Source organism: Rousettus aegyptiacus, unplaced genomic scaffold (genome assembly GCF_014176215.1).
Source record: "Rousettus aegyptiacus isolate mRouAeg1 unplaced genomic scaffold, mRouAeg1.p scaffold_m13_p_7, whole genome shotgun sequence".
Classification (NCBI taxonomy): Eukaryota; Metazoa; Chordata; class Mammalia; order Chiroptera; family Pteropodidae; genus Rousettus; species Rousettus aegyptiacus.
This window is the reverse complement of record NW_023416310.1, coordinates 77,840,282-77,861,886: the sequence shown is the minus strand read 5'-3', so window position 1 is coordinate 77,861,886 and position 21,605 is coordinate 77,840,282. Positions and strand designations below refer to the sequence as shown.

The 21,605-nt window shown below is 44.5% G+C and overlaps 1 protein-coding gene across 12 annotated transcripts in view; it reads left to right on the top strand.

The window, feature by feature from the left end:
- Positions 1 to 21,605, top strand: part of TENM2 (teneurin transmembrane protein 2) — a 2,693,686-nt gene that overhangs the window by 2,446,647 nt on the left and 225,434 nt on the right. For all 12 annotated transcript variants that reach the window (XM_036224946.1, XM_036224945.1, XM_016151441.2 and 9 more), the window contains one exon: positions 12,396 to 12,634. In XM_036224946.1, the coding sequence (XP_036080839.1) occupies positions 12,396 to 12,634 (239 nt within the window). The remainder of the gene's footprint in view (positions 1 to 12,395; positions 12,635 to 21,605) is intronic.

Here is a 21,605-nt window from a genome sequence, read left to right as displayed (position 1 = left end):
AAGATATGAAACACTCAGAATAAGGAAATCCATAGAGACAGAAATCTGACTCGTGGGGAAGGAGCCCTGGCAGTTACTGCTTCATGGGCACAGGGCTTTCTTTTGGGGTGATGAAAATGTTTCAGAACACAGCAAAGGTGGTACTTGTACAACATTATGAACGTACCAAATGCCACTGAACTGTAACTTTAAAATAGTTCACTTTATGTCATGTGACTCTCGCCTCAATTAAAAAAAAAAAACTTTTTAAATTAATTAATTAAAAGAAAACAGCATGAAGGTCCACTCAAGGGAGGGATGAGATAGTTAGGTTCGCGAATCCACCTCCTGCTCTAATCTTGCCCGAGAAAGATGCTATGGGAAATGAAGGTCTATTTCCAAAGCATGCTTTGAAATGGTTAACTTTGAAGGCACTACAAAAAAATACCAGTACATGTGATTTGATTAATAGTAGTAAATGGATCCAATTCCAACTTAAAAGATCAAGAAAAAATGGGAAGGCTTTCAGGAAACATGCTAAAAGCCTCAGAATAGAAAGATGAAGTTTTTCCAAAGGATTTAAAATAACCACGTGTAGACATAATGAGAACATGGTCTTCATTTACTAAAATCTCGAAAACCAGCTGTGTATGTAATATGTTAAGATCTGGAAGACTGTCAACATGGTCCCCGCCCTACATTCATGGTAAATGGAACTCTTCAGACACCCCTGAAGTGGCTGAAGCATCAAAGATAAGGAAATGAAGAAAGGTGTATCAGGCAGGACTCCTTTGTTACAGAGGTGTGAGAGAAAGAGAAAGAGAAATGGGTTCTTCCCTGAGTGGAGGGAGGTAAACATAGGATTTGTCAGAGATGAAAACCATTCTTATCATATTAAAAGTGATTTGGAAGAGAAAATGCCCCAGGAAATCTGTATGTTTGCAGAGATACCAAACCCATGAAGATAAAGTGCTCTATAGGTGGGCAGAGATGTGACAGGTAAGGAGCAAGTACATTTACCCCAAATTCTTCCAGACTTATAGGAAGACTGTCTCTGAGCATCTAGTTACAAACCAGGAACTGGCCCTCGGATGAGTGTGTAAAGTTAACGCCTGAATGTGCACGTCCGTTGGGCGGCTATGGAAAGAGGGGAAGGGAGGGCGGCAAAAGGCACAGCATCACCAAGTAGCACCTTAGAAATTAATGAAAATTGCATTATCTCACTATTTTTCAAAGCAATCGTGTGTTTTCAGAGGAAATAATCCATGGGATTAAGGCTAACCAGCCTCAAAAATGACAGAAAAGTTGAGGAGATTTCCAAACTAAAAGATCAAGAAAATGGGAAGACTTTCAGAAAACATGCTAAAAGCCTCAGAATTGAAAGATGAAGGTTTCTCAAAGGAGTTTAAATAACCATGCATAAGTATAATGAAAATGTGGTCTTTGTTTACCAAATTCTTGAAAATTTAGTGACAGGGCATCCTTTGAAGAGGACACCGCAGGATAAATAAATAGAAGTGTCGCATCTCAGAGCAGAATTTAAATTCATCACTTCCTACAGGCAGTATAAAATAAACTTTCCAAGATCTAGATTGCTTCATGTTTTATTCATTTACTAAAAATTGATAGAGCCTCAAATGTGCACTCTTTCAGGGGCTAAGGATTGAGCGGTTAGGGAAAGCCAACAAGAAACAAAGAAATGAATGAGCTAGCTCCTCAAAGGGATCTGTGGTGGACGGCTAAGAGGGCAGGGTCTTCACACCTCCACTGTCACCCCGCATTCTGCGACAACCTGTCACTGGAAGTGCTCAGTCCCCAGGCTACAGCCTTGGGCAAGGTAGAATGATAAAATAATGGGGTGGCAAAGACTGATCAAGGAAGCATTTCTGAGAAGATGAGCTTTGAGGAGAGCCTTGAAAGACCTGAGAAGGAGGGACCATGCACAGTTCTGAGTTAAGAACTTTTCGGACCTAGGGGAACACAGTCTGAGCATCCTGAGATAGGGAGACACTTGGCCTTTTTGAGAAATAGCAAAAAGTATGGTGGACGCCTCAGGAGCAGAGTGAGTGGAGACCAGGACAAGATGAGGTAGACGATATGCTGAGGTGCTTTGTAGAGCGTGGTGAGGAGCTGGCTTGCTTCCGCCTATAAAGGAATTGGAAGATTGTAAGCAGGTCGGTACTACGATTTGATTTGTGTCTGTAGACAAGGACTAGTTCTTGTGAGGATGGATGTGAGGGTCCGAGAAACTAGGGAGACCTGTTTAGAGGCTGCTGTATGCAGCAGGCGGCTGTATGACACAGGTACGGCAGGGAAGAAGAGGACAGACGTGTGGAGGCAGAGAGAACATCAACTACTGATGGACGGGGTCTGAGGAACGAATGGGAGCCATAGCGAGGCTCCGTGAGGTAGGTGGCATGGCGCCCACTCAGATGCCACCCTCCAGCCCCTGGAGCCTACATTTTTCCCCCGGTGCTGGGAATATTGGCAGCCAACGGATCTTGGCCACGTTCTTCTCTGGCCTTGGATTTTAACTGAAGAGAGCCACCTCTCCTAAGGTCACACCCCTGGTTACACAGCCCATATCCAGTGACTAGTCCAGGGGAGGTTAAGGCCCACCCCCTCGGCCCAGATTAGAACAAGTCCTCAGAGCCCTCCCAGTTCCAGAGCTCCCGCGAGGTGGGCCAAGGGCCCTTGGCAGCAACAGCACAGCTCAGGCCCCCCCTCTGCCCAGCCTGCAGCCTTCGCTTCCTCACAGGTGCTGTTCCCAAGAGCACTTGCTCATAAACTTCCTGCAGGCAGGTTTTTCTTCCTGAGTCTGCTTCCTGGGGATGGCATCTGCACGGCTGATAGGGGACGACTTCTTTAAGCAATAAGGATGAAGCCCGAAGGAAAAGGATTATTTGGAGTGAAAATCAAGAGTTGTGTTCTAGTCGCTTGAAATTTAAGATGTCTAACTATATCAAAGTGTGATAGGAATAATATTGAGGGATAGCTAGAATATTCTGGACAAAAACCGAAACTTTCAAGAGAGAAGACGAGACTGAATTCCCCTTAGGTCTATCCTACCATAATAATTTTTGAGCTCGAATGCTCTTAAACCTGCTTCCTTGTTAAGAGATGTCATCATTTAAAACCCTTGTATTAGGACTAATCACCAGAGTCTTTGCCCTCAGAAGCATGCATAATGTAGTCTTTCATCATGCTTACCTCTTCTTCCTGCCACTCACCCCCTGCATCACTGTATTCCAGCCACACTCTTCTTTCACATCCTCAAAAATAAGGTCTCTCCACCTCGGGGCCTTTGCACATGCTGTTTCTCTGCCCGCGATGCTCTTTCCATGACTCCCTGCATGACTGGCTGCTTCTCATCCTCAGACTCCTCCCCCTTTTGGATCACCTCCCCTCAAGGGGGTGACCACACTAATGTAGTCCCACATTTTTTCTTAGTTCTTCATTTCCTTTGTGGCACTTCTCACAATTGATAATTATGACATGTAGTTGTTGGTTTGCCTAGGTTTGAACTTTGTTTACTTTTGTCTGTCTCTCCAATTAGAAATTCCACATGAGGATAAGGACTTATTCACCATCGTATCCATGTGCTTGATAAATATTAGTTGACGCATGACTTCATATTTTAGATATCCTTTCCAAGGAGAAAGGGGAAATACGATACAGGCAGGTATTAAACACCTCCCGTGGGCCAGCTTTTGTGCTCACAAACTGTCTCCATCATCTCTTCACTATTCCAGCAGTTCTGTAATGTAGATTTTGTTGTTCACCCACTTTTCGGAGGAGACATCTGGGGCTCAGGGAGACGGACTCCTAATAGTATGCATTTCCCGGTGGAGTTGAGATTTGAATCCAGACGCGCCTCACTCCAAAGCCTGTCCAGTTTCCACTATAACGTGATTCATGCGTTCTTCCAGCAAACGTTTGTGAACACCTGCTGAGAACAGAGAAAAATACTAGGAAGCAAAAGATACGGGGCCTGCCTTTGAGAAGCTTGTGATTTGGCTGGAGAGATGAGGCAAACACACAGGACACCTATAATGGCGTGAAACAAAGTGTCATCAAGGGGCATATCTTAAGGGTCCTTCCAGCTCGAAAATTCTGTGACTCTGAATGGTGCAGGCAGTAAACGCGATGTGGGAAATCATCCTGCTCATCGATAGTCCCTAATGGCGTGCATTCTTTCTTCCTCTATCTGCGGCCACCTGTGAGCGCGAACGCAAGTCTGTTTGAGATGGCTGTCACCATGCTCCCATGTTATAGTGTATGGCGAAGTCAAGGTCAAGTTTAAAGTCAAAGTCAGAGGTGTCTGGGCTTTTTTCCTCTACTATATCAAAACTCTTACCAATTAATTTTAAAAAAGTCAACAAGTTAACAACTCCAGGGTGGAGGGGCGGGGGTGAGACTCCTCATCTCATCCCAAAGACTCTGAAATGGATTTGCTCACAAGCATCAGGCTTCTTTAGTGACCTCCGGAGACCGTGCCTGTCACACTGAGCAGTATATCATTTCTTGAGGGGAAAAAAGAGAAAGTTTTACCATGAAAAATGCTATGTTATATCACAGTGTGACACTATTTAAATATCAAGAGTCGAAGCTTCTATTTAGAAAAACGGAAGGCAATAAATTGAGTCGCTAATTATTCCAGCTGTGCGTATTTTGGTCATGACTGCAAATTTTGAAGAGGGCAAAAGAGAGGATTTTCCTGTTGTTCATGGCATATGCAAATGCAGTGATGGTCCCCTATGATCTAAAAGGTCCAGGGATCAGAAACCTTGAAAGCCTATTTTTCACTGAATCAAAATTGGTTTGAGTCTAAGCTTAGGGAATCATGATATGAAATGGGCTTTTAATTATACTAATTAGGTTATTGGCTTCTTTTTCAAACTTGGGAAGAAGCAATTTTTTTTTTAAATATAAAACATTTTTTAAGTTTTAAAAGCAACAGTCCACTGCTCAGCCCAACCATAAATTCCCAGCTGGCAAAGAGAGCAAGCACATTAGTAATATTTTCAATCCCTTCCTTTCCTAATAAAATTATTTTTGGAGGGGTGGGGCTGCCTACAATGCTCTAGTCACAATGCTAATTAGAACAACTCACTCATTCAACAGCTAGTTTAAGTGAGCCGGGCATTGTGCTAGGTCAAGGAGATCTAGTAAAGATCAAGATATACATGATTCCCACCTTCAAGTGATTAATAACCACGTGTATTGACCGTTTACTGAACGTCAAGCTCAGTGGAAGGCATTTCATGTAAACAAACTCACCAATCCCCCTAACAAGCCAGTCAACTAGATACTAGCATTCTCTCACTTTACAGGTGAGGCCACCTGTGTCACACAGTAGTGAGTATAGGAACCAGGATCCAAACCCTGGTTGTCCAAGTCCAGAATCTATGATCTTGATAACTGCCTCCTCGGATTGATCCTGCTGATTTCAAATTAAATCATAAAAATAAAGGAATGTTTAGACGTAGGGAAAAGTCCAGCTCTAAATATCCAGAGTTGACCGGTCTATCTCTCACAAGTATAGGAGACTTTTGCTTTCTGTTTTTTTTTTTTTTTAATTTATGGACTTGATTTTTAAAAATGTGTGCATTTCATGTTCACGAACAGGAAAATAAAGGCCAGATACTTGAAACCGCACTTAGTTTTGCAGTTCGGGGAGTGGCTGAGCGGCATCACGTCCACGGTCATCTTCCTCGTTGCCTCTCACGCTTTGCCCACCTCATCCTGCAGCCTCCTCTCTCCCCCCCCTCTTTCTCTCCACACCCCGTGTCCCGCCGTGTGCCTCTCTCAGGAAGCCGCCCACCCCGTTTCTGCTCTGCTGCCACCATTTCTTCTCGTGTCAGAGAGTACAGTAATGATGACAGAAAGTATGGTGGTTATTTAACCTCTCCCCAGCTAAATGTTTTATGATAAGTCCTGAAAACCTAATTACAGTAACTTCACATGCCACAGTACCCTTTATAGGCTGCCTCTGTCTGAAACGTACTCCTTTAGAGACAATAAACCCGATGCTTCAAAGGGCAGGGCCAGTACCGGTAAAATGGGAGGAAAATCTCATGTTTTCTCGGGCACACTGGACCTTCCTCACTGATCACCACGCCCCCCACTCCTGGTATATTTCTGCCTCTATCCTTTCTCTGGCTTTTTATCATATTTCCGTAATGGCATGTATGACATTAAAAATCCTTTAGGGATTAATGGGCTGTGTATCGATATTTCCATCCGCTGTTCTGTGAGTTTATTTACTGGTGAGGTCAATTTTCTCGGTAGAACAACAATCAACACCTGGCGTCCCTGATAACCAGAGCAGCTTTTTTTGCACACGGTGCGACACTGAGACCATGCCAGGCTCTCTCTGGGTTTCAGAGGGAACTTTTGCTGCGGCCGACTCCATGAGCAAGAGAGATCTTGTCTACACTGTTAGTCACTAGCCGTCCTGGCTAGCCGAATGGTGAACTGTGATGAGATCATGGGATACAGACTGAGAGAGAGGATGGGGGGGTGGGGGAGGGAGACCACAAAAACTTGACCTTCGGAGCTGAGGAAGTACAGTTATTTGCATAGCACATTTCTGTTTCGAAGACTTGCTGGGGTTTCCCCTGGGCGTGAAGCCAAACCTAGAGAAAACATGGAGAGCACCCTCAGGATCCCACTGGTTCCAGGCTGGAGCACGGTGCTCGGTGATGAGGGGTTGTGTGTATTTCTTTCTTTGAAACATTTTGAGGTTAATGAGCAAGCATACTTGTGATCAACTCTAAAAACAAAGAAAGAAAGAAAAAAGAAAAAAAAAACAATATAAAACAAAGAAAGAGGAATCTTTTGTTGGGGCCTCAAGTAGTTCAACCCACCACCACTTCTCAAAGCTTCTACTTGAGATTCATCAAGCTCCTTCTATATCGTAAGAAAATATAGCACGTAAGAATAATATATCACAGCATTTTGAATCGATGGGGTTCTTCTTGCATAGATGCTATGCATGAGTTCCTCGTTCGTTAGACTCCTGTCCGCGATCTTCCGTGGCTGTTTCATCAGAGAAAACGTGTGCTCTTCATTTTCTAAACTGGTCTGAAGCAGAAGCCTAGTTCGCCAAGATTCTGCCTCGAATGAATGTCTTTGCTGTTTTGTCAAATGCCTGGGAGAATGGCTGCTGGACATGCTCTGCCTCAGTTTTTATTAAATGCTTTTGTTTTCACATGAGAAAAGTGGTGACATTTACCAAAAGACTGATAGTCTAGGGCGAAGTGGTGATGACTGAATTCTTAAGAACTCGCTGGGACCTAGGGTACGGGGCTGAGGACGCAGAGCGACCGTCCTCCTTCAGTCCAACTACTCAATTCGGTGGCCATTCTGAGCCACTGCCCTGTACCAGGAAGGATGCTGCTTGTGAGGACTGAAGCCTGATAACCCGCATGGCTGGGAAAGAAGCGTGCGGGCTCTTTCATTTTTTGTATTTTTTGTAAGCCGTCGAGGACTGGTTTCCTCTAGCTCTTTGAGTGTTAGCAAACTCCAAGGACAGCACTTTGGGGCCCCTCATTTGCCTTTCCTTTCTGCGACACAAGTGGCCAATTCTGAGAGCAATTGAGTCGTGCTTGAAAAATGTCAAGTGCATTTAGAAACCACACATTTTTGCTGATGCCTGGAGTCCTGAGCTGAGCTACTTCCATGACCGACTGGAGGAAGAAGTTCGGATGGGACATCACGAAGGATTCATCAGAGCACACTGAGCAGGCCCCCGAGGGGGAAACACTGGCTTAGTAACCTGTTCAGGAAAAATTCAGAAGTCTCTGAAGCCAGGGGTCCCCAACCCTTGCACTGTGGACTGGTTCCGGTCCATGGCCTGTTAGGAACTGGGCTGCACAGCAGGAGGTGACCGGCGGGCAAGCCAGTGAAGCTTCGTCTGCATTCGCAGCTGCTCTCCAGCTCTAGCGTAACCACCTCAGCTCCACCTCAGATCATCAGGCATTAGGTTCTCATAGGAGCACCGAGCCCTGGTGTCGAAAAAGTTGGGGACCACTGCCCTAAGCTTTCTTGGTCCTCCTGGTAACTGTCTGGTCAGACCATTACTTGTGTGTCTTGCTTCATTTTATCTATCATTTTTTCCTCCAGCATGTAAGGGCAATCCTCGGGTGAAGCAGAGCTTACATTTTTCCCAACTCACGATTATGAAAATTTTCAAACATACAGAGAAGTTGCAAGAATGGTACTACGTAGGAATAACCACCTAGTTTCAACAATTACTGACATTTTGCCACATTTGCCATATCTGGAGAGAGAAAGGTAAAGATCTTTATGCTGAATCATTTGAAAATAAGTTGTAGATTTCATGACACTTTACCCCTAAAGACATCAGCATTCAAAACTTGCATTTAAAAAAAATAAATCCAGTAGCCATTGAGTGGGTTCTCCCTAAGTCAGACACATTTGAAAAGTGTCAAAACAGCCAGGAGAAAGTTTCTTAAACTTGAACAAACATTTGAATCACCTAAGAAGCTTCCTAAGGGATTTGCTCCCAGACCCTAGGTGTGGGTCTGGATGGAGCTGAGAATTTGTACTTTTCTACAGAGCACTCAAGAAATCCTAAGGCAGGTATTTATGGGACACAATCCGAAGGTGATTTCTTTAGAATCTTTCTTTTTTTATTCGTTTGCCGAATTTCATCTTCTGCAGATCTGTGGCATCAGGGTATAACTATATTGCGGGAGAAACAGGAGTCTGCATATATTTGGTACTTTGGTTTAATAATTTTAAGCACCAGAAACTAGAAAGAAGAGATGTGATAGCTAAATGGGTTTCATTGTGTTTTGATCATACCAACGAACAACCTGAGAGATACATCCTGCCACTGTTAATGAAAAATAGACAGGTTATGTTTTCTCTGGAGGGATCTGGCCTTCTAGGTGTAAATATAGACACTTGTCTGTATGTGCACATACAAACTTATAAATCTGTTCAGAAAGCAAGAGTCAACGTGACAAAAGGGATTCTAACTTTAAAATGAAAGATATTCACAATATTGTCCTTTTAGCATTTGTCATTTTTGCCTTGGAAAGGCGGTAGGTCATTCATTTAACAAAGATTCATCGAGTGCCCACTATGTGCCAGGCTCTCTTCTAGATGTTAGGATAGAGCGTTGAGCCAATGAGACGAAATACCTGGTTACTTTGAACTTCATAGACATTCAGTTCTAATGATGGAAATGAACAGTAAATACGCAAATACCTGTACAATGAACAAATAATAATAAAGCGGTTATCACGGGATGAAAACGGAGAGGGAAAGAGGAGAGGGGGCCAGGGACGATCTCTCTGGAAAAGTGACAGAGGAGCAGAGAGGTGAAACGATGTGAAAAAACAAGCTATGCAGAAGGAACAGCAGGTGCAAAGGCTCCGAGGCAGGAGCGTGCTGGGGGCGATCCGATGAGAAACAGCAGGACAGTGTGACTGACGAGGGGACAAAGGGGTAGAACAGTCTGTTGGGGAGGTGGCTAGAGGACGGATCACGCAAGGCATTCGAGGCCGTGGGCAGGGCTTCTGAACGATTCTGTATTAGTAGAAGCCTGTTTCTTCTCTTTCTTTTTTCTTTCTTCCTTTTTTCTTTCTTCCTTTTTTCTTTCTTTTTTCTTTCTTTCTTTACTAGGGTAGAAAGGTGGTAACATATGACATAATCTGACTTCCTTTTTAGAAGGAAGTGTGGAAAATAGACTGGATTGTCCAGGGGACCATTGGGGCATCTCACAAAGCAATCCCATACATAGGAAAATAATAGCCGTTTCTTCTCTTCTTATGAATGAGCGCATCAAAAATACCTTCAAAGCCAATTTAAACTTTTTAATCTTCATCTTGTGATTTCTCTCACGTTGCTAAAACATCCCTCTTTCTAATTTACTGAATCTGTCCACAATATGACTGATTTTCAGGCACCGATGTTTAGACTCTGGAGATACTAAGAGTAAGAGCTATTAGTGTCAAGTGTCAAGGATTTCACAATCTGATTTGCAGAAGATACATTATTAATACTAAGACTATTAATATATCATATATATATATATATATATATATATATATATATTTATATAATCTCATACCAAGCGTATGACTAGATTCTTGAGCACACAGAGTGATGGAGGTGGGGGAGGATATTACTTGTTCAATTCAGCTGGGGAATGTCATCACAGATACTCAGTGCACAATTAAAATGTGGTCTGGACCTCAGGGGTGAAGGTGGGCTAGATGCAAATGGAGATGTGGAGATTTCCTTTGTAGTGAAACCTCAGTGATGACTTAACCACGTCTTTATTTTCCTTTGTTTTAGTTTGATTTCCTACTTTCACTACACGCTCTTGGAGAATTGCCCAAGAAATAAATTTGAAGTAGTTCTAAATCAAATCCCAGAGTCTCCCCCGTCCCTCTTTCTGGTGTGCAATATGTTCTAGCTTAATTATAAGGTGGTGGACTATTATTTAGCGATTTGGAGAACTCTTCGGGTGTTTGTTTGACGTCTGTCACGCTTTAAATTAAAACTCATATTTCAGGCTCCTCGTGTTAATAGTAAACGTTGCTCATTATGCACTGAGCACTTACTTTGAGACACACCCCTGGTTGAATGCTTTTCCTACACGATCTCATGTAGTCCTCACCAAACTTGTGGTAGGATATCAGACAGAGACTCTCGCCAGCAGCATTAGGAACCTTCCATGGGCTTACTTGTCCAAAAATGACACTGCCAGGACTCTAAGCCAGGTGCATCTTGCTCCAAAAGTTTGTCTTTAAACACTACACCTACTATCTCCTCTTCTTCCAAAAGACACTTTTAATCTGGAGCTTTCAAAGAGAGCTGCTGGACAAGGACTACAAAGCCTTATTTATGGAACCCAACCTCTTGGCTTTATTCAGGTCATCAAACATACTGATACTACAAATAGCGTTTAAATATCAGTTGTTTATTTTAGTGTTCACTATGTTAAATAATTCACTAATCAGGCGCTCGTTTTCTGACATGATTGTTAGTCATATCAGGCTCGTTTGATCTTTGTCAAGGATGAAAATACTTTCAAGGTTTTGTCTGGAAGCAGCCTAGATAGAAATATTTGTAATGCCAGTGATCTTGCCTCAGAATCCTGCTGGGAGAGACTGCTAACCCCAGTATGCAGTGGCAGTGTGGTGTACTGGGTCCAAGTAGAGCTTTTAGAGCCAGCCAGATTGGAGTCTGAGCCTTAAACGGTCTGGCTTGCTAACTCTGAGCTTCAGTCTTCTCATCTGTAGGCCTATGATAATAGTTGTAACTACCTCACAGGTTTAGTTGCAAGGAAAACATTTATCATTGCACTGACACATAGTATGTGATCCATAAATACAGTTACACCTACTAAAGACTGGAAGAGAAAGGAAACACCTGTATAACATTCGAGAATCTTAGAATTGAAGCTGAGTGAAAATCACAAAACACTGAGGGAACTTCATTCACTCATTTACTAAAGTCTTCCTACATGCTGAGGTTTGAGTTGGGTGCTGGGCACATGAAGATGAACACATTACAGAATGAGACAAAGTCCGCGGCCTCCAGCTGCTTAAACTCTGCTTTAAAAGTCCACTGGTACATATTTCCTGAAAGACAAATTATCATTTTAAACAAGGTGTGGCAAGTCACATGTCAAATCTTATAAATGGCACACCTAAGAGAGAAAATCTGCTGTCACAGAATCAGTGGTCCTCGAAGTGTCCTTGAAGAAAGGCTCCTGACTCCGAGGAAGGGTTATCTTAGGTGTCAACGGTAGACACCATTACCCTGTTGTCACACTGTAGCTCTAGTGACCAAGGGCAAAGATGTTTCCAAAGAATGAACTGTGATCGCATGACCTGAAGAGGTGGTCTTGGAACAGAAAACAGGATGGAGAGGGGAAATGGCCCAGAAGGGAGACTCGAGGGAGACAGGTTAGGGTAACGCTTAAGAGCTCAGACTTTAGTGTGAGACCATCCTTGGACGGTCGCTGAGGTAATCCAAGCCTGATTGCTCACATCTTAAATGCGGATAGTATAATATGTAAGTGGTTATGACAATTTATTTCGAGTGCTTTTAAATAGTAGGTTCTAATCCATCATCATTGTCATCTCCGAGTAATGAACGGCTGGTTTTCATATTCGCTTCAAATAGTTGGCAGGATTTTTTGTGGAAGATAAAGTCCAGTGGTATACACGAAAGCATATAATGATTATGAATTTATGAAATCCATTTATGTCACCATCAGATGTAATGTCCGCCCTTCCGTCCCTGACAGGCCGGGTCGCGTAGTTGACTAGGACCACCCCGGAATATATAAAGCCGAGTGAAAGCAAAGGCAGCTGGACGTTCCCGGCGGCCACCCACGTCCACCCTGACCCTCTCCCTTCTCCTGGCAGGCACTTCCTCTTTAAGACCTCCTCCGGAAGCACGCCTCTGTTCAGCAGCTCCTCCCCGGGCTACCCTTTGACCTCAGGAACCGTTTACACGCCGCCACCCCGCCTGCTGCCCCGGAACACCTTCTCCAGGAAGGCCTTCAAGCTGAAGAAGCCCTCCAAGTACTGCAGCTGGAAATGCGCGGCCCTGTCCGCCATCGCCACGGCCCTCCTCCTGGCCATCCTGCTGGCGTATTTCATAGGTGAGTCCGGCCGCCTGCTCGCCGGCCCTGGCTCTGAGGAGTGGGGGAGAGGGGGACCCTGGTCTCGTGAAGGTGGAGGCCTTGTGCTTGCTGTCTGTACGGTTTGCTCGTTGGCTCCCGAGAGACGTAAGAGCGGGTGACGGATGGGAGTGACTTTTCCCTCCTGAAACCCGGTTAAGTCGGATGAGTTTCCCCTTCGTGATTCTCAGTGACATCTGTCAGATGTGAAATTAAGCGCCCGCACTGTATTCTTTCATAGAGATAAGCCGGAAAGTTGTCGTTCCTGCAAACCCATCCCTCACTCCCAAAGGAGCCTTCCGGTCTCCTCCATCACGGGATTTTCACCCAGGTCTGTTCTCTTGAAATCCGTGTGCATTGGTTAACGTCAGCCGAAGGCTGAGTAGACGAAGGGCAGCGGTCAGCACGCCCGGGGACATCTCGATTCAGGGGGACAAGCTAAAGCAGCTGACATATGTGGCTCAGAAACGGGACGGACAGCCCTGAGCGTCCAGCCGGGTCTTCGTGCAGAATCCAGTCACCCAGACGCAGCAGGGCTTGCCCGCGTCCCCTCCTTGACCTCCGTCCGTCCCTTTAGCCGCAACTCAGATCTCACCAGGGGCTCCTCAGTCCGAGTCAGGTCCACACCCCCCCCAATGGGAGGTGCTTCTGGGAACTCGGGGTATGACTTAGGGTAGGTAGCAGACTGGTGAAGTTGCGGTGGCGTCTTTCTCCTCATGCCGAGGATGTTGGTTTGCATCCGCGGGGTGTAGCCCATGTGACTTCGGAAAGCAGCAGATGTCAAGAGCTTAGGGGCAGGGTGCATGTGAGCGCTCCGGGCTGGACACAAAACCGGCTCCCAGCTCCTGGCGCCAACGAGCAGCCCCGGGCTGCTGCTGCGTAAACCGAGCTTGCCAATGGCACATCTCCTGGCCCAAGCAGAGGCCACAGTGACGTGTGCTAAAGTTTATTTGAAACACTCGATGGTTCTGGCTCGAATTCAAGGCAGCTACGATAGGTCTCCCTAGTTCGCCTGTGCCATGTGGCAAAGCAAACCTGTAAACCACCCACAAAAAGAGGCCAACTCCAGAAACAGTTCTCAACACTCATGCTGAAAACGCTCCCCTGGAAGGAAAAAAAAAAAGGCAACCCTGATTATTCTGGCTTCGTCCCTTCTCCTGACATAAGGCCTTCCTTCCCCCCTCAGCAGTGGCGGCTTACGCTCACCCTGCTTCTTCAGGCAGCCGGCAGAGAAGGACTGGTCCAGGAGTTCCCATTGCATTCTCCCCGAGCCTGCCTGAGGGCAAGGAAGGATGACCGTGCACCCCCCAGAGATCTGGGGCCCTGCCCAAAGCAGACCCTTTCTAGCCAAAATCCAACGTGACATTTTCACTCTCACACGGTATCACTGTGCTCATCTTAATCTAGAAAAAGGAGGTTCGCATTCCTTACCCGTTACGTCTCTCAGGCATGCCCTCCAAAAGCGAGCAAACTGACACTCCAGGGAACGGCACCCCGTTTGTCCGGGCCTTTGCGAAAAACCTTTGGGCCCTCAATTCCAGCTCTCCGTTGGGACTAAGGTCTGACACCTACGCACCCCGGATTTAAAGTTCTGTCTCCCCCTCACTTGACTCTTGAAAGATGGAAACATGAGTTGACTTGCGGGAGCAGGGAGGGCCTCTGTTATACCCTCAAGCACTTGAGTAGAATTTTTTTGTGTGTCGTTAAAGGTAGTCTTGTGGGCTTCCCCAGATAGCCGTGTAAGGGGGGGGCTCGGTAGAAGCAAATTGAATCGCCTTCGGTTGCCTTCGGGGTCTTTGCATGATTTGGCTTTGTGTCAGAAACTTCAAAAACGGCCCATGAGCTCACTTCTCAGGCTTAATGTTCCGGGGGCTGCTGTGTACCGCAGGGAGCCCAGATCCCGAAGGCGAGGACTGCCGGCCTCTGCCAGCACCCCCCCCCCCACCCCCGTGTGCCTCCCACTCCACTGGCAGGAGAGAGAGAGATGGCGGCTGCCCGATTCATTGAGCTTGATTAGTTAAAATATAATAGCTTTCTGTAGGGCGATCCCATAAATGGGAGACCGTACAGCAAGAGTTTAGTGTTTTAATCGGGCGTGTAACTTTCAAGTGATGGATTAGGAAACATATTTATCCTCGGTCTAGAGGCTACTGGGAGCTGGACCCGAGCATCTTAGGATGCTTTATTAGATTATAATCCATCATTTCCTATTATGTATGCTTTAGGTAAGATTATGCTTTGACCCTGGAGTATTGAAGAATAGTTTATGGCTCAAAATGAATGATGGAACAAGCCAATTTGGCCAGCAGTAATGGCGGTGAGCATGGAGCTGTGGGGCTGCTCTCAGCTCCTCTCCAAAGGTGAGGTCAGGCCTGCAAGCAAGCTGAGGGGTCAAGATACTGAGTCCCGATCTTGACCCCAGTGATCCCTTTCTCCTTAGCCTTGGCAAAGTTGTTTTCCTTCTGAGCCTTGGCTTCCTAAGTAAAACATTGGGAGTGTGATGGTTATTTACATGCAGAAACTCCAAAGTATGGTGAGGATTAATTAACGTGTATAAATCACTTTGAAGATGAAAAGCAGTATATTATTAATTACAGAGCTGCAGGGGCATAAACAGTGCATTGCAGACACAGAGAGAAATGCTGTCGGGAGCAACAAGTTGTCGTGCCTTTCTAGAAACAAGCCATCAGGGAAGGAGAGGCAGGCAACCCAAAAACTGAAGCCCTCCTGCTGAGGAGATTGGGGCGTTTAAAACCCGAGCCCATTCTGGTTCGTACATGACAGGTCTTGAAATTGGGGCATCAGCCCTAGACAGGCACTGTGTTCTGGCCTGACCTGCCAGGAACCGTGACAAATAGAACAAATTGTCTTTCTTGCATGTTCAAACTCATCAAGAGGAGACTTTCCAGAAATGAGTAATCCGGAATAGTTCAGCCCCATGACAAGTTCTCCCGTAGATCCAGCATGTGGGTGGATGTCAGAGCAGAAGAATGCCAGCTCTCTTACAAATCGGAGGAGGTGGGCCTTTACCAACTTAGGGGAGGACCCCCCCCAACCCCTACCACTTCCTGCTCACACAGCCGGAATCGGCCATTTCCATCAGATGCTTCTTACGCCGGATTCTCCTAGTGCACAAACATCCTGGAATAAATTATCCCGAGAAGCTCCATGCTCCACTAGGGGACGAGTTTGTGCATCACTCAGCCCCTAGCCCAGATGGTTCCTAGGGAATACTGGTTTATGAGAACTTGGCTGTGAAACGCAAGAGAGCCTCCCTCTTACGAAGTTGTCTTATATCCTCGGGCACTTCAAGGACCTTCACTGCCTGCAACACCAGAAATCCCTCTAGACCTCTAAGTTTCTCAATTCGTAACCAATGTAGAGTGCCTCACCTGTTTTACGCCAACTATACTGTTTTTAGCCTCACAGTGCCCATGACTGTAACTGGTTAGCAATTTCCATTTGCTTAGAACACTAAGCTTTTCCATTTAAAGCGTGTTTATATCGTTATTAAATTTAAACCACACCCCCAGCCCCCAATATACACTCTAGCAGAAAACAAAATCGGCATATTACAATCATTTGACAAGAGATGATGCTCAGGCCCCAGGCTTCTCAAGTCACATGGCTCATCAGTCGCGGGGCTAAGATTAGGCCCCTGGCCCCCTGATTTCAGTCTAGCATCCTTCCCTTGACTACTTGCTCCTGATCACAGTTAGCCATATTTTTCTAATACTGCATGAAACCTAAACCGTCCTTTTCATAGCATCATTCCCCTTTTCTAATTCCATCCTAATTAGTAAAGAAGGGTAATTGGCTTCTCTCCTTCCTCAATCACCTTCTGACACAGTGGACAGAAGCCCTATCTCCCTCTCGGTCTCCTGACCAGCTTTCCTAAATACGTCCTATTACAAAGGCCAGTACATTTGTTTCTGTAAAGCGCCAGATAGGAAATATGTTTGGTTTTGCAGGCCACGTAGTCTCTCCATCATGGCCAATCATCGTAAAGCAAAATCAGCCACAGGCATAAGAAAACAGAGGGGCGTGATTGTCTTCCGGGAGACTTTATTTGTGGATACTGAAATTTGAATTTCATGTGCTTCTCGTGTGTTTTTCGAGGCTATCCTTTTGATTTTTTTCCCCCCCCAATCATCTAAAATGTAAAGCTTAGCCTTAGTTCCTATGCTGTTGAAAACATGCAAACATAAAAACAGTTTGCAGACTGGATTTGGCCCACAGGCCCCCGTTGGCTGACCCCTGTCTGATTATGTAACTGTTCTTTTCCTAAGATTACCTTTTCAGAGCATTTCCACTTTTACAAAAAATTATTTTCAAACTGGCTAAGAGTCCAACCGTACGTACGTCCATTGTAAATGGAGTGATGATTGACATTTCTGGACACTGCAATCCCGTTTCATAATGAATAGTTACATCCGACTTTCTGACCCAAACCTGAAACTAGAAAAAGCAAACCACTTTTCTCTTTCGTCAAAAATTTTCTGTAGAATAAAAATCTCCATTCTAACCGACTGCATTAAATAGTGCTCCAGCTCACAGATGGAGTAGGCTTGCCTGGCAGTCTTGGCCATGGACTCACTTGTCCTCGGTCTTCAGTTACTCCAGCTTCCTCTGCAAAAACCATAGCCCATTTTTAAAAATGACTCTTTGTTGAGGGTTTCCGACAGGTTTTAACTGTGCTGTGTCACTGAATGGCATAATCGCTTTCCTGTCCTAGGTTGACATTGAATAGATCTAATTTCCTTAAAAGGCACCAAAGTTTTTGCACAGCCACCCCACATCAAGGAAGAAGGATGCTTGCGATGTGTGACTTCGCTGTTTCAATCCAGATGATCGTAGAAATTCTAAGATGAGAGTCAGCACAACGGTTCAGCATTCCGCAGGACTCAGCCTATCACTCCGAGTTTAAGAACAATACGTAACCTGTGCTGAGTTTCTGTCAAAAACTCCTTGCGTGGTTGGGAAGCAGGGTGGGGGCGGAGAGAAAGATAAGAGCGTTTATGTCATTCTAAATTAGTTTTTAGCTCTTCAGATCTCTGCCAAACTAAAATACAAATATATATTAGAAAGTCACCTTGTCTTTTTTAACTACAGTAATTCCTGCCAAATATGAAACAGCGTGTTTTAAGCAAGCCGCGCAAAGCTCTGTCTTCTGCCACTCTCTCTTTGATCTGGGAAGAACGCAGGCCATCAACATGTCAGGATGTTAAAAGTGTGGTAATTTGGGGTGCTTTCAGTTTCTTTTGAAAACAATGAGAGATTATTTTCTATAGAAACTAAAAGCCTACGATGTGTTTAAAGTTGCTGTACTTGAAAATTGATATGTTGAGACTCATACTGTTGAATCCCGCATTCTCGGCTGCTATTTTGTGTATTCTCATCTCACTGAACAGAGAAGGTTTGGGGGAAACATAAAGAAAATGACAGAAAATGACAAGAATGGTATACTTACCTAGTATCCTTTGTGAGAGACCAGCCTAGCAAGAATATCGGTCCTCTCTCAGTCGACTGACTGCCTTTTGACTATCCAGAGAGATGCTAAACCCCCCTCCTATGTGAATTCTAAATCATATATTTGCCTTCCCTTATCTAAAGGGCAAAATTCTAATGATTAAATCTAAACAATCCAGCAAATAACATTGCCATCCAACTCCTTGGCCCCGGATAGTAAGACCTGGTAGTGAGCCACACAAAGGAAGAGAAAGCTGCCCACAAGTAAGTCAGGGGACCAGTCATATTATCTGTTCAGATATTAGTAGCAGAGTTTTTATCTAATAGATATGCTAATGTGCTCTTAACCAGATAATAAAGTCCTGTCAGTGCTCACACACCGGTGAGTCTCCAGCAGTGGCGCTGCCATTTCATAATCGTATCCCCGATTTCAAAGGGTCTGTCAATTTACCAAAAGTAAATTAAGTCATCAGGTAGGTCTCCATCACCTAGCCGCCACATGGCGACATGTGTACCTCGTGTCTGACATTCAGAAAAGATGAGTTCCTCTCCTTTCAGAGGTGAAGGGCCTTTGCTTTTCCTTCTAAGACACCTGTCACAAATCAAGGTCGTCAGCCCAGACAGGGCTTTCCCACCTTCACAGGTAAACTCGGTGGATGAGAAAGAGGAAGCAACTTTTGGTCCTGACTTTGTAGAGCTTCTTCATGCAAAACCCAGAGAGGGGTGCGTAGTTGCTGTAACCCCGAGTCCCTCGGGGACCACCGCAGTCAGACAGGGTATTGGTATCGTCTGCCGGCCAGGACGTCGAGCCTGGTGAATGAGTATGGAGCGCGTTCATCACCTCTCTGTCGCTTTAGTCACCATTCAGGCCTCTGTCCTGGACTTCCTCTATATGTATTCTCTCTCTCTCTCCAGCAGCCCTTGGTCCAGAAGTGGTAATGGGACGCCATGACCTTGTCTTCTTCCTCTCCACACACTCAGTTCATTTAACCGGATCACTCAGGCTGGTCGCCAAGCCCACAGATCCCTGTTTCCTAAGACTTTCTTTTTGTTTCTTTATTTGCACTCGTTTCACAATTTAGGGTTTGGGGCACGACTGTGAACGTACCGTAAATAAGTAGATTTCATTCTGTTTTACCTGTAGCAAAATTGCAGAGTTCCTTGCCTTGCCATGGCAATAGGAGAAGCAGCAACTTTCCGTAATGGAAAGCATATGCACGGACTTCGGTATCAGAGAGACCAGGGTTCAAATTCTGATAGGTTTACATAAAGACCATATGATCATGGGCTTGTTTTTAACCTCCCTGCACCTAAGTTTTCTCATCCAAAAAAAAAAAAAAAATTGAAGATAATCTCTAGCTTGTAAGGACATTTCAAGTATTCATTGTAATGATATGTGCATATAACTTTTCTTCAAGTCCAACATCGTCATATACAGGAAATGTCATTATCGTGTGTATCCCCAAGAGGAGGAAAAAGTTATCAATTAAAATGTGGCACAATTTCTTAGCATTTATAATTTTTAGTTCATATTTTTAGAATTAGACACAGATCGCCTGGGTCGATGTACAACCATGCGAGTAGATGGATCCACGGTCACGCCACGAGCGGCCTGGCTGGCCTTCGTTGTAACCAAGCACCAATTAAGAGGTGCCTTCTTATTTCAGAGATGTGAAGATGTTAAAAAAAAAAAATGCAGGTCATAGAATCAGAGAGAGAGATGGTGGTGCCTAGCTCATCATAACCTAAAAATAAAAGGCCAAAGTGTGAGGTAGCAAGCATTTTTTTGAGATCCAAAAGAAAAATGAAAAAGGAATAGCTATTCAGGAAGCACCAATTCAGGCAAAAACCCAGACAGTGTTCTCATTAGGAGACAAAAGCAATGGTATTTATGAGAAAAGAAAGGGGGCCAGTTATATCAACAGCAGGAAGATGTTTCTCACCGTGCAGACAAGCTAACATAGTGACACTAATTTAAACAATGTTTTTAAATGTCAGTTCAGTAGTCATAATATCTGCTTTCTTGTTATCCTGGCAAACAGCTCTTTGGGGTATTATGTTGCTTTAGGCCCAGTCCAAAGGTGATTTCGCCCTGTTTTAACATTCTAGGGGTCAGAGATGTAAGACATGCCAGGCAGTTCCTCTGGGATGGTAGCTCCAGCTCCATTTTAAAGTGGCTCTTTTCATATTATTTTTTACACACAATAGAAGCCCAACTAAATGGAGCTGCTGCGATTATCGCATTGGCTACCACACTCTCAGGCCAGGTCCAGTGAGAAGCGTAAACCAGGTTCTTGAGCCATTGATATCCCCAGGAGGGAACCTAGCACCTTGTAAGCAATCAATAAACATTCGCTGACTTCACGAATGCTGATTAAGGTTAGGGCTGCGCTGTATCACGTGTGGATGGCATTATTAAGTACCCCAAATCCCTGATCCCTAGTTTCACTTCTTCCCCCATGTGAAGGAAAGTTTCATGTTCCCTGATGCTGTAATTGCCTCTGTTCCCAAATTGCATTTCCAAGTTAGAAAGCAGTTAGGCAAAGGAACAGTTAGGGGGGCCGTGTGAGCACCACATTTAAGCCCTCTGGCAGGAATCTGATTTTCTGAAATCGAGAGCGCTAGCTGAGTGAAACTGGGAAGTGTTTGTGTCTGGCATACGGCCACCATTTGGCACTCACATTACAAAAGTATAGCAGGATTTAGTTGGAGTTCAAGGTGAAGAAGCAAATAATGGCATAAATCTGAAAGTCTGTTGGCTGCTTCTCTGTAAATGAGGATGTGCTAAGAAATGAAAGCAATTGCTACAAGGCACCAAGTAGAGAAAGGAACTATTATATGGTGAATTAGGTCTGTGTACACAAGCCATACAGAATCTTTTGTGCTCTGGAATTCCCTGCTTAGCTTTGTAGCCTCATACAGCAGAAACTTGACCCAAAAACGAACTTTTAAAGCATTTGTATTTCTCTTAAGGTCACCTTAAACCAGACTTACTGTGTCCTTCACTGAAAATTTCTATATAGAAAATTCATATTTTGGATGTTAAGAATAGACACCCAGAACTTCTGCCTGAGCCCTTTCTCATCGAATAAATCATTAATTAAATTGATGTCTCATAATAAGATCCGATACATTAGGAGAGCAAATGGTCCGTCAACTGTGTTAGCACATTTAAAATTACCATAAAAAAAGGATAATGTATCGCACGTTCCACTAATTACATTTTTCATGTTATCAATTTTTAGCCTTAAATAAATACGTAAATATTAGAACATTTCAGAAAATATAACAACACTGCGCTACACATTGATAAGAAAAGAGTTTTGCTGAAGATAAACGTTGTCTTCCATTCTTGGAAAGAGAAAGACATTGATAAGGCACATTATATGTGTCATCTTTCAAGGGCTTTTATTTTAAAAACCAAAGCCGGAGATGAGAAGGGAGGATCAGCTTTGCCTCCAATCTGCGCGTTTCTTTCATCGTG